The 16,802-nt window shown below is 39.2% G+C and overlaps 1 protein-coding gene across 2 annotated transcripts in view; it reads right to left on the bottom strand.

The window, feature by feature from the left end:
• Nucleotides 1-1,899: 1,899 nt before the first annotated feature.
• LOC128650146 (methanethiol oxidase-like) overlaps nucleotides 1,900-16,802 on the bottom strand; it is a 169,632-nt gene continuing 154,729 nt past the window's right edge. For both annotated transcript variants that reach the window (XM_053703868.1, XM_053703876.1), the window contains exon 12: nucleotides 1,900-2,471. In XM_053703868.1, the coding sequence (XP_053559843.1) occupies nucleotides 2,309-2,471 (163 nt within the window). In that variant the 3' untranslated portion in view covers nucleotides 1,900-2,308. The remainder of the gene's footprint in view (nucleotides 2,472-16,802) is intronic.

Raw genomic sequence — 16,802 nt, 5'->3', positions numbered from 1 at the left:
ACCGATGTTTTGTCCCAGACTACAGTACTATCGCCAAGCCCCTGACTGACCTGACTAAAAAGAACCTCCCCAAACAGGTCCTGTGGTCTCCAACTTGTGAAGCCGCGTTTCAGGCACTGAAGCAGGCCCTTGTGAATGCCCCTGTCTTGGCTGCCCCAGTCCCTAACAAACGTTTTCTCATTCATACCGATGCTTCCATGTATGGACTGGGGGCTGTACTGAGTCAAGTCGGGGAGGATGGAGGAGAGCACCCTGTCGCATACCTAAGCAGAAAGTTGTTACCTCGGGAAGTGAGTTATGCGGCAGTAGAGAAGAAATGTTTAGCCCTGGTCTGGGCACTGAAGAAGTTGAACCCTTATCTATACGGACAGGAATTTTCCCTCATAACGGACCACAATCCCTTAGTCTGGCTTAACCGGTCTCAGGAGACAATGGTAGATTGCTGAGGTGGAGTTTAGCCCCGCAGCCCTATAACTTCACCATCAGCTACCGGCCCGGTAAGCTAAACGGGAATGCAGATGGATTGTCCCGGCAAACTGACATGCCTACCACCTCCTAGTCCGGTCATCCACAGGTTGACCCGCCAAAGGGTCAAGCCGGGTCTGCCGGAGTGTTCCACAAGGGGGGAGCTATGTGACAGACCCTTCTGTCAGGACTGAAGGAGTTAACTGTGTTTAGCTTTAAGAAGCTAATTTCTAAAGACAGGTTGCTGGCTACAGCCATAATTTAGTTAGTGATAAGAATTCCATTGTTTGATCACCCTCAGAGAGAAAACGCCTAAGTGATAAGAAGAGCCCAGAGTGTCTTGTGTTTAAAGTATTCAAGTAATGTAATTCTATTGTTTCATAAAAGGGCGTCTTCCCCTTTTTTTATCTAATGTACAAGAGTCTTTCAACCCCCCATCTGGGGTCAAAACCTGTATAAATACTAGGCATTCAGCCTTTAATAAACATATTCATTTTTAAACCTGAAATGTGGAGCTTGGTCTCATGTTTGCAGGGAAACTGATCGAGGTTGTGAAGTGCTGATTCTGTATGCAGGACATTGTTCCCTGGTACTAACCCTTGGTATCCTGTTGGTACCGTAACAGTAGGATTAGCTGCTTTCATCATATTTCAATGACTATGACGGTCTTTGTTATTTAACTAGAGTAGATCAATTTCTAAGTAGATATTCTATTACAGGATTGCTTAACCCCAGAGTTTGGGGGGGGGGGATTATTGTGCGGCAGCCTCAGACCTATGTTTCACTTCTCACACAGGTCCTGCATGTTGAGATCCTCATGCCGTTCCAACATGACAATTGTAAAATAGCTTCTAGGTCTGAGGAGATGCGTGTCATACAGCTGTCTCAAAGAACATAGGTAAAAATGCAGTCAGGACATCCACTCTTAACATCTGTTGGATCTCAGTTAGAGAGATGGTCATATAAATGTTAAATAGTGTAGATTTGTTGGAGGAAAACCACATAAAATCTATCAGGTTTCAGGAGCTTCACAGAGACGCATCTTTCCACAATGAGAACAGGCTCCGCACCCCCATTTAATTTTTTTTTTTTTAACAGTATCTAATAATTTTTAGAATTATTATTAATTTGTTTTAATATCGCATATTTAATATCTCTATAACACGCTTTAAGATTACTAATTCTTCATGTGCGCTAACCTAACACATTATGCCTATTTTATGTTCTTCAAATAAGTTTTTTTTTAATTATTATCATTAAATTAAAAATATATATAATGTGTATGTAAAATATATCTATACCTATATACTGTATATATGTATAGGAATAGATATAGGTATATACAGATATATAAAAATTATCTAAAAGCATCTAAAAATGTATTGTTTCACAAATGCAATTAAAGAACAGTAGGAGGCCAGTACAATTTCATAATCACATTTGTCACCTTGCTTTACTGGATGTTACAATTAGGCATACAAAGCAGAATTAGGCATTATTTATCCAGTATAATAAGTTCTCTGCAGATATATAAAGAAGTATTAAAAAGAACAAAAAGTTCTGTCTCCCACTGAGTGCCATTTATGTCCAATAAATTTCCCATCATGCATACATAATAAGTGCTAGCTTGATTGACAAACATAAACAGTGCTCAGAGGGGCATGGAACACTTTTTTACCAATGGCAAAAGTAAGTAAAATTATAAATGAATATACAGGGTAGTTTTATTTGAGCTAAAAGAATGTCCTTTTAAAGTTCCCAAGTAAAAGCAAAAATGTGGTGCAGGCATGTGACATGTCTCATGTATTACTGGAGCTGTGATCTGAATTTCTAGTTGTTGTCCTTAGATCCAGATGTCAGAGCTGCAGTCACCCCCTGGATAACGTAACTCGTGAGCCAAAACAGGTCCATCTGGTTCGTTCCCAAAATCCACAAGGAAGTCTGGATTAAGCTTCAAACCACCATTTGTGGTATCTACATCAACCTGTAAGATTACAGAGCCGTCCCTGGAAGAAGAGAAAGAGAAATGACACAGAGGCCCTGATTCACTAATAGTTTCTCAGATCTCACTAATTCCTATTTTATTCCAAGAGCACATTCAGTAAATAATTGAGAGAGCTTTAGTGAAAGGTTACATAAAATAACCAAAGAACAGGAGAAAAAGAACCCTGACCTGCCCGCTTGGATCAACCTTGTCTCTCCACTCCTATTATCTCTACTTCCCTCTCTCGCCTCCACGACTTCTCACGCGTTGCTCCTGTCCTCTGAAACTCTCTACCCCACTCCATCTGTCTCCAACCTTGTAGAGCTTCAGATTTCTCTTTGAAAATCTACCTATTCAGAGAGGCTTATATCTCTACTCAAACTAAATGTTGAACTGCCTTGTCTCACTGCTGCAATTACAATCCATGTGACAGCTACCCCATGTAATGATGTGTATGCTTTGTTATAGTTTAAGTTCAGTAGTTATGCTTAGTTCACTCTGTGCACTACAAACAGTTAACATTTTAGTCATGTGATTGGAGGGGGCGGGCAGTTGTTGTTAAGATGGATGCTGCTGAATAAAGTCTGTATTCATGTTCTCTCTCCTTGCTGTTTGCTAATACATTATAAAAATTATCACATGGTACCAGAAGTGGGGTGAAAAGTGACATGGCAGCAAACAGCAACACAAAGAATATTGCTTCTCTGGATTTAGAGTCAGGGAACATTTCTGATAACTGGTCAAAATGGAGGGAGCTGATTGAACTTGTGTTTGCAGGCCCAGATGCAGACAGATGGACTGATCAACAGAAGGCAGCACACTTTCTGATATGTGTTGGACAAAAGGGACGTGATGTATGCAGTGGGGATATCACTGCAGATGACAAAAAAAAACAGAGGTATTGTTTGAAAAGTTTGAAGCATACTGCAATCCAAGGAAAAACACCACAGTGCAGAGGAAAATGTTTTATGAGAGGAATCAGTGTGGAGGTGAATCTGTGGATGAATGGGTGACACAGCTGCGCTTGCTTGCCAAAGACTGTGCTTTTTATGATGCAGGTGATATGATAAAAGACCGTATTCTGATGGGCAGTGAGTTTAAAGAAGTTCAGGAAAAGCTGCTGCAGGAAGAAGATTTAAATCTTGAGAAAGCCATCAGGATTGCTAGAGCATATGAAATGTCAAGAAAGGACATGCAGATACTGGAAGGAACACAGCACCAGATCAGTGCTATAGAAAATCAAAGCAGCAGATACTGGCAAGAAAGAGGACACAAGGGGATAAAAGGCAAGTGGGACACTGGGACAAGTAACACACAAGCAACCTGTGGCTACTGTGGAAACATGCACAACAAAAATGCTGCCTGTCCTGCAAGGTGGCAGATATGTAATAAATGCAAGAAAAGAGGACATTTTGCTAGGGTGTGTAAACTATTTTCCCATATTGCAAGGACACAAACACAGGCTGTACACGCCATAGAGGACAATGATAACAATGCAGGGTTAGACTCAGATTGCACCCCAATATATCTTGCAGCAGTACAGAAATCACACAAGTCTGCAGATGAAGCAAATGTAACCCTACAGATAGGGGCTCACAAAACTCCAGTCACATTCAAAATAGATACAGGGGCACAAGTAAACTGTGTGCCAAGCCACACATACCTGGAACTCCTTAGAAATGAATTCCCCTTAGAGACTCAAGACCTACCAAAACTGTTGGGATATAGTGGTGAAAAGCTGAAAGGGATGAGTCGCTGCCATGCAAAATGTTTTTACAAGGGATCTGAAAAGGTCTTACAATTGTTTGTGATAGAAACAAAAGCCCCAGCAGTATTAGGTCTCAAAACAAGTAAAGATATTGGACTTGTAAAGATCATTATGGCTGTGGATGGTGGGTGCAGCGAACTGTCAAAGGACAACATTAAGCATGAGTACAGTGATCTATTCAAAGGCCTAGGGTGCCTCCCGGGGATTAGCCGCATACGTATAAAAGAGGGTGCACAGCCTGTCATTCATGCCCCAAGGAAAATACCTCTATCCCTTGAGGCTAAAGTCAAACAAGAACTAAAAAGGATGGAGAACTTGGGGGTAGTAAAAAAGGTCACAGAACCATCAGAATGGGTCAGTTCTATGGTTGTGGTAGAGAAGAAAAACACAGGCGCAATTCGTATTTGCATTGACCCACGTGATTTCAACAAAGTAATAATGAGAGAGCACTACAAACTCCCCACCATAGATGATATAGCTCACAAGCTAGTAGGAGCAACAGTGTTTAGTGTACTAGATGCACAATCTGGTTACTGGCAATTGCGTCTTGATGAACCCAGCAGTCACCTGACCACTTTCAACTCCCCCTTTGGACGATGGCGTTTCACAAGGGTACCTTTTGGCATTGCTTCTGCTCAGGAGATATTTCAAAAGAAATCACATGAATTGATTGCTGGTCTACATGGTGTTGAAGTAATAATTGAGGATTTGCTGGTTTATGGAAAGGATCGTACAGAACATGACGAAAACCTTATTGTCTTACTCAAGCGGTGTCGGGAGAAAAATCTTAAACTCAATCCAAACAAAATGCAAATTGGGGTAGAAGAGGTTACATATTTCGGACACCTTCTAACCAAAGAGGGCTTAAAGCCTGATCCAAAGAAGATAACAGCAGTTATTAGCATGAAGGCCCCATCCTCCAGGAAGGAACTAGAGACATCATTAGGCATTTTTAATTATCTATCCAAGTTTTCTCAGGGCCTCGCTCAGCTGACAGCCCCACTACGTGCATTGCTACAAAGGGATGCTATTTGGTCTTGGGATGCAAACATGGAAAAGACATTTGACAAAGTAAAAAAACTGATCACTAAACATCCGGGGCCAATACTGAAATATTTTTATGTAAACTGCGACACTGTGCTTCAAGTGGATGCATCCCAGTTTGGGTTAGGTGCTGTGCTAATGCAACAAGGACATCCTGTTGCATATGCATCACAAGCTCTGACAACAACACAAGCCAATTATGCTCAAATTGAGAAGGAGATCTTGGCCATTGTGAATGGATGTGAGAAATTTCACCAGTATATCTATGGTCGCCCAGTGGTTGTGGAAACTGATCACAAACCATTGGAGTACATTATGCAAAAACCACTATCTGCTATACCTCCATGCCTGCAGAGGATGGTTATGAAACTACAACAGTATGATCTCACAGTGAAATATAAACCAGGAAAGGAAATTCCGATGGCAGACACGCTGTCTAGGGTGTTTCCAGAAGGACATGAAGCACGGGATGAACCTGAATTGGAAGAACAGGTACATACAGTACTAGTAAATATTCCAATAGCTGATGTACGGCTGGAAAAAATTAGACAAGATACCAAACAAGACAAAGTACTAGAAAAACTAATTTGTGTCATGTGCAATGGCTGGCCAGAAAAACGAAAGAAGCTTTCTCCTGAGTTGCAGGGATTCTGGCCTGTGAGAAATGAACTATCCTTTCATACGGATATCATATTCATGGGTGACCGTATTCTTATTCCTAAATCACATCAGGCAGAAATACTGGAGCAAATTCACCAGGGACATTTGGGCATTACTCTTTGCAAGCGCAGAGCACGGGATGTGGTTTACTGGCCTAATTTGGACCTTGATATTGAGACACTTGTGAAGACATGTGAAACCTGCCAGACATTTCAAAAAATCAATGCAAAAGAACCTCTTACACCATGGAACACTCCTTCACGGGCATGGCAGAGACTGGCCACAGATATTTTTCATTTTGAGGACAACCACTACCTGATAGTAGTAGATTACTACAGCAAATTCTTTGAGCTAGTACAGCTGAGAAATCTAAAAGCATCAGCAATCATATGGGCTTTCAAAACAATCCTCTCGAGACATGGAGTGTGTGAAGAACTTGTGTCTGATAATGGCCCGCAATTCTCAAGTGCTGAATTCCAGAGCTTTCTGCGTGAATGGGGAGTCAGGCACAGACCAATAAGTCCGTATCACTCACAGGCCAATGGTTTAGCTGAGAAGTATGTTGGCATTGCCAAATCCATTATCCGAAAAGCACAATCATCAGGGCAGGATGTGTACCTAGGCCTGTTAAACTATCGTGCAACACCCATGGAGGGTTTATGTTCACCTGCACAGCTGCTCATGGGTAGAGCACTGAGGACCACAGTGCCTATTGCACCACAGAAATTGCAGCCTCAGACTATCCCACAGGATCAGGTAATAGGTCAGAGGAACATAAACATGAAAAAGCAAAAGCTGTATTTTGACAAATCTACCAAGTTACTTGGTCCACTCAGGGCTGGGCAAGCTGTGAGACACAGAGTCACTGGGGATACATGGGAACCTGCTCAAATTGTCAGTGAAGCTAATTAACCAAGGTCATATATAATCAAAACCAAGTGTGGACAGAAACTGAGACGCAACAGGCGTCATCTTCGACCAGACACTGCAGCTGATACTTTACTAGGGGAACCAAGCAGCAATGACAATAAAGAGCAAAGGAATGAATGCACAGAATTCCCTAACATGGATGTAAAGTCTACTGAGGACTTTGAGGACAACATAAGTGTATCAGTTTGCGATAATGCTGGGAATGACTCTCAACTTGACACTGATTGTACTGCTAGTGAGCCAGCAGTTACTTTCTCTCGTTATGGTCGAGCTATTAAACCAAAAATATGGGAAGACTTTGTCTCATATTAAGTGTTTCATATTTGAAGGGAAGATGTAATGATGTGTATGCTTTGTTATAGTTTAAGTTCAGTAGTTATGCTTAGTTCACTCTGTGCACTACAAACAGTTAACATTTTAGTCATGTGATTGGAGGGGGCGGGCAGTTGTTGTTAAGATGGATGCTGCTGAATAAAGTCTGTATTCATGTTCTCTCTCCTTGCTGTTTGCTAATACATTATAAAAATCATTACACCCCAAACCTTACTGTGTGTCTCTGCACCCTCAACCTGTAGACTGTAAGTTCTTCTGTGCAGGGTCCTCTTTCTGTACTAGTTTTGTTTAGTCTGTTATGTATTTGTATCGTATCACAAATCCTTGTCATTGTATACCCCTATTTCTGTACCCAATGCTACGGAATTTTGCAGTAAAATACAAGTAAATGATAATCATAAGAATAATAATAATAATGTTGCTAGTAATTCTAATGGGAGTATAAGAGACTATGGCCCCTAGTTATCAAGCCGTCAACCTAAAATACGCTGGAATTCCGCAGCGTATTTGTGGCGAGGCTGATACGCCTTAGTTATCAAAGGCTCGAGACCGGCAAAAGTAGAATTTTGTGACGTAAGCTTCGATCCGCCGGACTCAGTCCGACACAGATCGATTCTTACATCACTCCAGATGTTCCGCACACAAGTGCGGCACATTCTCACTACTTTTGCTAGTTATCAAAAAACTAGCAGGTACGCTCGGCACTTTTACGGCCCAGCGTACCTGGTTTTCAAACCGCCACCCCTGGAGGCGGCGGATCCCATAGGAATCAATGGGAGTCTGACCATAGCGAAAGTACAAGTTCGCTGCTGACAGACATCCCATTGATTTCTATGGGAGCTGTCTACACCTAACACCCTAACATGTACCCCGAGTCTAAACACCACTAATCTGTCCCCCCTACACCGCCGCAACTAAATAAAGTTATTACCCCCTAAACCGCCGCTCCCAGAGCCCACCGCAAGCTACTCTATACATATTAACCCCTAAACCGCCGCTCCCGGAGCCCACCGCAACTATAATAAATGTATTAACCCCTAAACCGCCGCTCCCTGAACCCGCCGCAACCTATATTAAATGTATTAACCCCTATCCTGCCCCCCCTACACCGTCGCCACCTATAATAAATTTAATAACCCCTAATCTGCCCCCCCTACACCGTCGCCACCTATAATAAATTTATTAACCCCTATCCTGCCTCCCACTACACCACCGCCACTGTAATAAAATTATTAACCCCTAAACCTAAGTCTAACCCTAACCCTAACGCCCCCCTAACTTAAATATTAATTAAATAAATCTAAATAAATTAACTCTTATTAACTAAATGAATCCTATTTAAAACTAAATACTTACCTTTAAAATAAACCCTAATATAGCTACAATATAAATAATAATTATATTCTAGCTATCTTAGGATTTATTTTTATTTTACAGGTACCTTTCAATTTATTTTAACTAGGTACAATAGCTATTAAATAGTTATTAACTGTTTAATAGCTATCTAGTAAAAATAAACTGAAATTTACCTGTAAAATAAATCCTAACCTAAGTTACAATTACACCTAACACTACACTATACTTTAATAAATTATTCCTATTTAAAATAAATACTTACCTGTAAAATAAACCCTAAGATAGCTACAATATAATTAATAATTATATTGTAGCTATCTTAGGATTTATATTTATTTTACAGGTAACTTTGTATTTATTATAGCTATTTAGAATAGTTATTAAATAGTTATTAACTATTTAATAACTACCTAGCTAAAAGAAATACAAAATTACCTGTAAAATAAATCCTAACTTAAGTTACAATTAAACCTAATACTACACTATCATTAAATTAATTAAATAAACTACCTACAAATAACTACAATTAAATACAATTACATAAACTAACTAAAGTACAAAAAATAAAAAAAAGTTAAGTTACAAAAAATAAAAAATTAAGTTACAAACATGTTAAAAATATTACAACAATTTTAAGCTACTTACACCTAATCTAAGCCCCCTAATAAAATAACAAACCCCCCCAAAATAAAAAAAATGCCCTACCCTATTCTAAATTAAATAAAGTTCAAAGCTCTTTTACCTTACCAGCCCTTAAAAGGGCCATTTGTGGGGGCATGCCCCAAAGAAAACAGCTCTTTTGCCTGTAAAAGAAAAATACAACCCCCCCAACATTAAAACCCACCACCCACATACCCCTAATCTAACCCAAACCCCCCTTACAAAAACCTAACACTAATCCCCTGAAGATCATCCTACCTTGTCTTCACTCAGCCGAGCAGCGATGGAACCGAAGTGGACATCCGGAGCGGAAGAAGTTAATCCTCCAAGCGGCGCTGAAGAAATCTTCCATCCGATGAAGTCATCATCCAGGCTGTCTTCGATCCAGCCGATGTCATCTTCAAAGAGGTGCTGAAGAGGTCTTCTATCCGGGCGAAGTCATCTTCCAAGCCGGGTCTTGAATCTTCCTTCCGCCGACGCGGTACCTCCTTCTTCACCGACGGACTACGACGAATGAAGGCTCCTTTAAGGGACGTCATCCAAGATGGCGTCCCCTCAATTCCGATTGGCTGATAGGATTCTATCAGCCAATCGGAATTAAGGTAGGAAAAATCTGATTGGCTGATGGAATCAGCCAATCAGATTGAGCTCGCATTCTATTGGCTGTTCCGATCAGCCAATAGAATGCGAGCTCAATCTGATTGGCTGATTGGATCAGCCAATCGGATTGAACTTGAATCTGATTGGCTGATTCCATCAGCCAATCAGAATTTTCCTACCTTAATTCCGATTGACTGATAGAATCCTATCAGCCAATCGGAATTGAGGGGACGCCATCTTGGATGACGTCCCTTAAAGGAGCCTTCATTCGTCGTAGTCCGTCGGTGAAGAAGGAGGTTCCGCGTCGGCGGAAGGAAGATTCAAGACCCGGCTTGGAAGATGACTTCGCCCGGATAGAAGACCTCTTCAGCGCCTCTTTGAAGATGACATCGGCCGGATCGAAGACTTTTCTTCAGCGCCGCCTGGATGATGACTTCATCGGATGGAAGATTTCTTCAGCGCCGCTTGGAGGATTAACTTCTTCCGCTCCGGATGTCCACTTCGGTTCCATCGCTGCTCGGCTGAGTGAAGACAAGGTAGGATGATCTTCAGGGGATTAGTGTTAGGTTTTTGTAAGGGGGGTTTGGGTTAGATTAGGGGTATGTGGGTGGTGGGTTTTAATGTTGGGGGGGGGTTGTATTTTTCTTTTACAGGCAAAAGAGCTGTTTTCTTTGGGGCATGCCCCCACAAATGGCCCTTTTAAGGGCTGGTAAGGTAAAAGAGCTTTGAACTTTATTTAATTTAGAATAGGGTAGGGCATTTTTTTATTTTGGGGGGGTTTGTTATTTTATTAGGGGGCTTAGATTAGGTGTAAGTAGCTTAAAATTGTTGTAATATTTTTAACATGTTTGTAACTTATTTTTTTATTTTTTGTAACTTAGCTTTTTTTATTTTTTGTACTTTAGTTAGTTTATGTAATTGTATTTAATTGTAATTATTTGTAGGTAGTTTATTTAATTAATTTAATGAAAGTGTAGTATTAGGTTTAATTGTAACTTAGGTTAGGATTTATTTTACAGGTCATTTTGTATTTCTTTTAGCTAGGTAGTTATTAAATAGTTAATAACTATTTAATAACTATTCTAACTAGCTAAAATAAATACAAAGTTACCTGTAAAATAAATATAAATCCTAAGATAGCTACAATATAATTATTAATTATATTGTAGCTATCTTAGGGTTTATTTTACAGGTAAGTATTTATTTTTAAATAGGAATAATTTATTAAAGTATAGTGTTAGGGGGGCGTTAGGGTTATGGTTAGACTTAGGTTTAGGGGTTAATAATTTTATTACAGTGGCGGCGGCGTACTGGGGGGCAGGATAGGGGTTAATAAATTTATTATAGGGGGCGACAGTGTAGGGGAGGCAGATTAGGGGTTAATAAATTTATTATAGGTGATGACGGTGTAGGGGGGCAGGATAGGGGTTAATAGGTTTAATATAGGTTGCGGCGGGTTCAGGGAGCGGCGGTTTAGGGGTTAAACTATTTATTTAGTTGCGGAGAGGTGCGGGATCAGCAGGATAGGGGTTAATAACTTTATAATAGAGGGCAACGGTGTAGGGGGGGCAGGATAGGGGTTACTAGGTATAATGTAGGTGGCAGCGGTGTCCGGGAGCGGCGGTTTAGGGGTTAATACATTTATAAGAGTTGCGGCAGGGTCTAGGAGTGGCGGTTTAGGGGTTAATAAATTTATAAGAGTTGCGGCGGGGTCTAGGAGCGGCGGTTTAGGGGTTAGTAACTTTATTGAGTTGTGGGGGGCTCCGGGGGCGCCGGTATAGGGATAGAACAGTGTAGTTTAGTGTGAGTGCTTAGTGACAGGCTAGCAATAAAGCTGGGAAAAAGCCGAAGAGCAGCGAGAGCGGATGAGTGATAACTGTCACAGTCCGCTGCTCATCGCCCCGCGGCTTTTTGACAGCTTTATTTGATAACTTAGGCGTATTTTTTCAGGTCCGCGGCGGCGAAGGTAGGCGAGCTTAGGCGGGCGTATTGGGCCGGCGAAGCCAGAAAAGTAGACGGCTTGATAACTACCCCCCAGTGAGTGAGAAGACACAGTGGGCAAAATTACTAAGTAGTTTCTACAGCTTCTCCAGGCTCACCAGTTTCAGTGTTATTGTATGCAGTGGATTCACCAGTGAACAGAGATCTGCTTAAAGTAATACAGATGTATAGAGTTAAAGGCAGGTGAGGTCCATGATAGTGAAGATACCTCCTAGTGAATTTAGCAGACTCTATCCCAGAGAAAGCTTTATTAGCCTCACCCAGTTCTCCAGCTTTACCAGATCCTGTTATTCTATGTACCTTTGATAAATTTATTAATAATAACATCCTGTTAAATAATCAGGAGCTCACTGTTTTTCAGAAACAAAAAGCAATTTATAAGAATATTAATATATTTAAAGGCACAGTCTAGTTAAAAATTTCCATAAATCAGAAAGGGCATGTAATTTTAAATAACTTTCCAATTTACTTTTTTGTTCTTTTGATATTCTTAGTTGAAAGCAAAACCTAGGTAGGCTCATATGCTAATTTCTTTTCCTTGAAGGCCGCCTCTTGTCTAAATGGATTTTGATATTTTTCATAACTAGAGGGCGTTAGTTCATATGTGCCATATAGATAACATTGTGTTCATGCCCATGGAGTTACTTAGGAGTCCGTACTGATTGGCTAAAATGCAAGTCTGTCAAAAGAAGTTAAATAAGGGGGAATTATGCAGAAGCTTAGATACAAGGTAAAAAGTGTATTAATATAACAGTGTTGGTTATGCAAAAACTAGGGAATGAGTAATGAAGGGATTATCTATCTTGTTAAACATTAAAATTCTAGTGTAGACTGTCCCTTTAATGTATTTTTCTTCATTTTGCATCTCTCTGAGGTCCGTGCAAATGATAAGGAGTTTATGGAGGCCCTTTGTGCGCATTGGAAGTAGCACACGCTTGAGCGCAGTTGAATTTAACATGGCACAAAACACATCAAAAAAAATTAAAAGTACATAGTCTAATAAAAATTATTTTAAAAAAATATTGCATAAAAACTTTATAAAGGTACAAAGATATGAGGTATCAGGTGTGAGAAAAAAAGGTTGCAAAGGGCTTTAATATCTATACTATAATTGCGTTTGTGATGTTCATCGCCATCGGCAGTTGCGCATGCATCCTCAATGGAATGTTGGCAGCGCAAGGCCAAAAGAATTCACCTGGATGCAGCGAAGCTGACATTTACTCAATGGTAGTTGAGAAATGAAATCTAAATGAGTGTGTTTGTGATTTGGTGTCTACTTGATTAAGTACATACATAAATCTTTCCTGTGGAGCTGCTGTTACTAATAGAGTGTCAGGTGACCACCAACCTAACTGGGTTGTAAAAAACAGAAAAGAGGAGTATAGTAATAGCACTGGTACAGGTGAATAAATTATAAATATCTGTAAATATTTGTAAATATTAGTTAATATTTGTGATTAATTGTAAAAATATCATAGGTCCTGAGACCGAATAAACACAATAATTATAAATTTAAATGTTTTTTATTTTTTATTAATATACATATATTTAAAAAGGAAAAGTGATTAAACAAATTCCAGATTGAACAGATAATTGTATTTTAAAAGTATAAAAACTAACCGTATGGTCAATTATTTAATATAGGTCTATTAGACGCCTACCCTTTAACTCGTGGGAAGTAGGAGGGAGGGGCTGTTGACCTAACAAAAGAAGATGTGCTAAGTGCATGAGTAAAGGATATATAATGATAGATTCACACTATAAAAATAATGAAAGATTCACTTGTGATGTATATTTCAGTATATGTTATTATGGTGAACAATAATTTATATGTTATATATTAAATATTAACACGTAATAAAAATAGAAATAAAACTATTAAACCTAGTAATCACACCGGTCTGTATAAAAATATAAATAGACTAAAACTAATAACTTATCTGAAGCCCATGAATAATGAACAGAGCTCCGTGTAGTGTGTGCGGTCCAAAAACCGTAAGCGAGAAAAAAACGTAAGTGACGTCACTTATCTCACAATACCTTATATATATATATATATATATATATGTGTGTTTTTATGTGTGTTCTTACGTATTTATCTATTTATCTGTACACATATAAATACATATGTATGCATATATAGGCATTTTTTAAGTGCATTGGATCCCTTTGCAGTCAAGTAGTTGGAAACATGAGAAATCTTATTTATGCAATATTCATGTTTAATAAAGTGTTTAACTGTGTTTGTACTGTAAATATTTCCCATTCCACTGTTCCTAACATAGGGGAATATTTTCTAACTATTTTTTAATAGATATTCCTATATATCTATATATATATATCTATACCTATATATATATAAATATGTAAAGAACATTGGAATGTGAAATTGTCATATTTCATGTCTGGTTAGTGCACTTGAGTAAACACAATCGGGTTTGCACGAGTAATAGTACTAGGTTTTTCCCCCTCTTTTCGTTCTCCATTTAAGTCTACGGGGGAATATGTTGATGCAGTCATGATATTCGATGTTCAGCTTTTTGTGCGCATCAGATTATCGCTCGTCCTACTTTAAACTTGTAATACACACTACTTGACATGCTCAGAAAAATTACTTCTAGAGAATTTAACGTGCAAGCAGGAGCGATAATTTGCGCTTCACTCATAATCTAGCCCTAAGTGGTTAATTGAAATTATTTAATTTTGTGTTTTCTTATTATAGAGATTGAAATAAAGTATAAACTTAAATTCTAAAGTAAGAAAAAAACACTAATTGAATATAAAAATGTATTCCCACTTCATGTTATGTGGATTTATTTCCCATTACATTTTATATGCTAAAACTGTATAATTAAACTCTCAGCCTTCTCTATATAAAATATGTATTGCAGAGTTATTGAGGGAAGTTAACAGGATGTTCTAAATATTTAGGATTTTAGTCCAAGAAACCTAGTGCCTCATTACATATGCGGCGTCACCTGCAAAAGCCGGCGACGCCGATTTTTATGCGATTTTGGTATTACATATACGACGTAGCATGCAAGTTATGCGCGTTTATTTCACCCGTCGCTTGCAATTTTTACTCACATAAGCTAACACAGACTTACGTGGCGAAAATGGAGAAATCTCACTCCATTTTCACCTCGCCATATTAGGTAGACACAACGCAAGAAGCCTAATTAAACTATTAACCCCTATATCCGCCATCAAACCCACACTGCAAGTAATAACTAAATTATTAACCCCTACATCCACCAACCCCAACATCGCAAACGACCTATTAAAACTATTAACCCCTAATGCGCCATTAATACACAACGCAAACTACCTATTAAAGTATTAACCCCGAAACCGCCAAAGTCTACAATAAATATAAACCTAACCCCTAAACTAACCCCCCCCCTAAATGAACCCAAATTACCTAAATTACAAAATACTAAAGTTACTATTAAAATAAAAAAACCTAACACTACTTTAAAAATAAAAATAAACTAAGTATAAATTAAATGGACAGTCTAATCAAAATTAAAATTCTGGTGTAGACTGTCCCTTTAAGCTACAATTACAGAAAATAAAAAATCTAAGATTACATAAAATAAAAAACAAAATTACCAAATTTTAAAACATTATACCTAATCCCTATGAAAATAAAAAAGCCCCCCAAAATAAAAACACCCCCTACTCTAAGAATAAACTACCAGTAGCCCTTAAAAGGTCTTTTTGCAGGGCATTGCCCCAAGATAATCAGCTCTTTTACAACAAAATACACAAAGTGCCCCCTAACAGTAAACGCCCCACACCCACCAAACCCCCCAAAATAAAAGAACCTAACACTAAAAAACCTAAACTACCCATTGCCCTGAAAATGGCATTTAGCTCTTTTACTGTCCACCATAATCTAAATAAAACAAACCCACCAAAAAAACCTTAAAAAACCCTAAGTCTAACACCCAGGTTGTTACTCACCGTTCCTGAAGTCCGGCGGAGAAGGTCCTGTTCCAGGCGGTAAAGTCTTCTTCCAAGCGGCGACCTTTTCTTTCTTCTTCCAGGAACATCAGGCGCGGACCGATGACCGCGGAGCTGAAGACTGGCGACACTGGAACTGAAGACTGGATGAGAGCTACTAAAATTCTATTGGCCGATTGGAACAGCCAATAGGATTTGGGTAGCTTTCATCCTATTGGCTGATTTGAATTTGAAGAATCAAATCAGCCAATAGGAATTCAAAGGGGCGCCATTTTTAATCCACGTACCTTGAATTCTCTATCCAGTGTATGGCAGAGATCATATGAAGAGGATCCTCCACGCTCCATGGCTCCGCGGTCGCCGGTCATCAGTTCCAGGGTCACCGGCCTTCAGCTCCGCGGTCATCGGTCTTCAGCTCCGCTCCACGCCGGATGTTCCTGGAAGAAGAATGAAGAGGTCGCTGCTTGGAAGAAGACTTCACTGCCTGGAACAGGATCTTCTCCGCTGGACTTCAGGAATGGTGAGTAACAACTTGGGGGTTAGACTTAGGGGTTTTTTAAGTTTTTTTTGGGGGGGGTTGTTTTATTTAGATTAGGGTGGGCAGTAAAAGAACTAAATGCCTTTTTAAGGGCAATGAACAACAAATGCCCTTTTCAGGGCAATGGGTAGTTTAGGTTTTTTTAGTGTTAGGTTCTTTTATTTTGGGGGGTTTGGTGGGTGGGGAGGTTTTACTGTTAGGGGGGACTTTGTGTATTTTGTTGTAAAAGAGCTGATTATCTTGGGGCAATGCCCTGCAAAAATCCCTTTTAAGGGCTACTGGTAGTTTATTCTTAGAGTAGGGGGTGTTTTTATTTTGGGGAGGCTTTTTTATTTTCATAGGGATTAGGTATCATTTTTTAAAATTTGGTAATTTTCTTTTTTATTTTATGTAATCTTTGATTTTTTTATTTTCTGTAATTGTAGCTTAAAGGGACAGTCTACACCAGAATTTTAATTTTGATTAGACGGCCCCTTTAATTTATACTTAGTTTATTT

The sequence above is a fragment of the Bombina bombina genome, chromosome 1 (genome assembly GCF_027579735.1).
Source record: "Bombina bombina isolate aBomBom1 chromosome 1, aBomBom1.pri, whole genome shotgun sequence".
NCBI classification, from domain to species: Eukaryota; Metazoa; Chordata; class Amphibia; order Anura; family Bombinatoridae; genus Bombina; species Bombina bombina.
The sequence above is the reverse complement of the archived record's forward strand: the minus strand, read 5'-3'. Positions and strand labels throughout refer to the sequence as shown.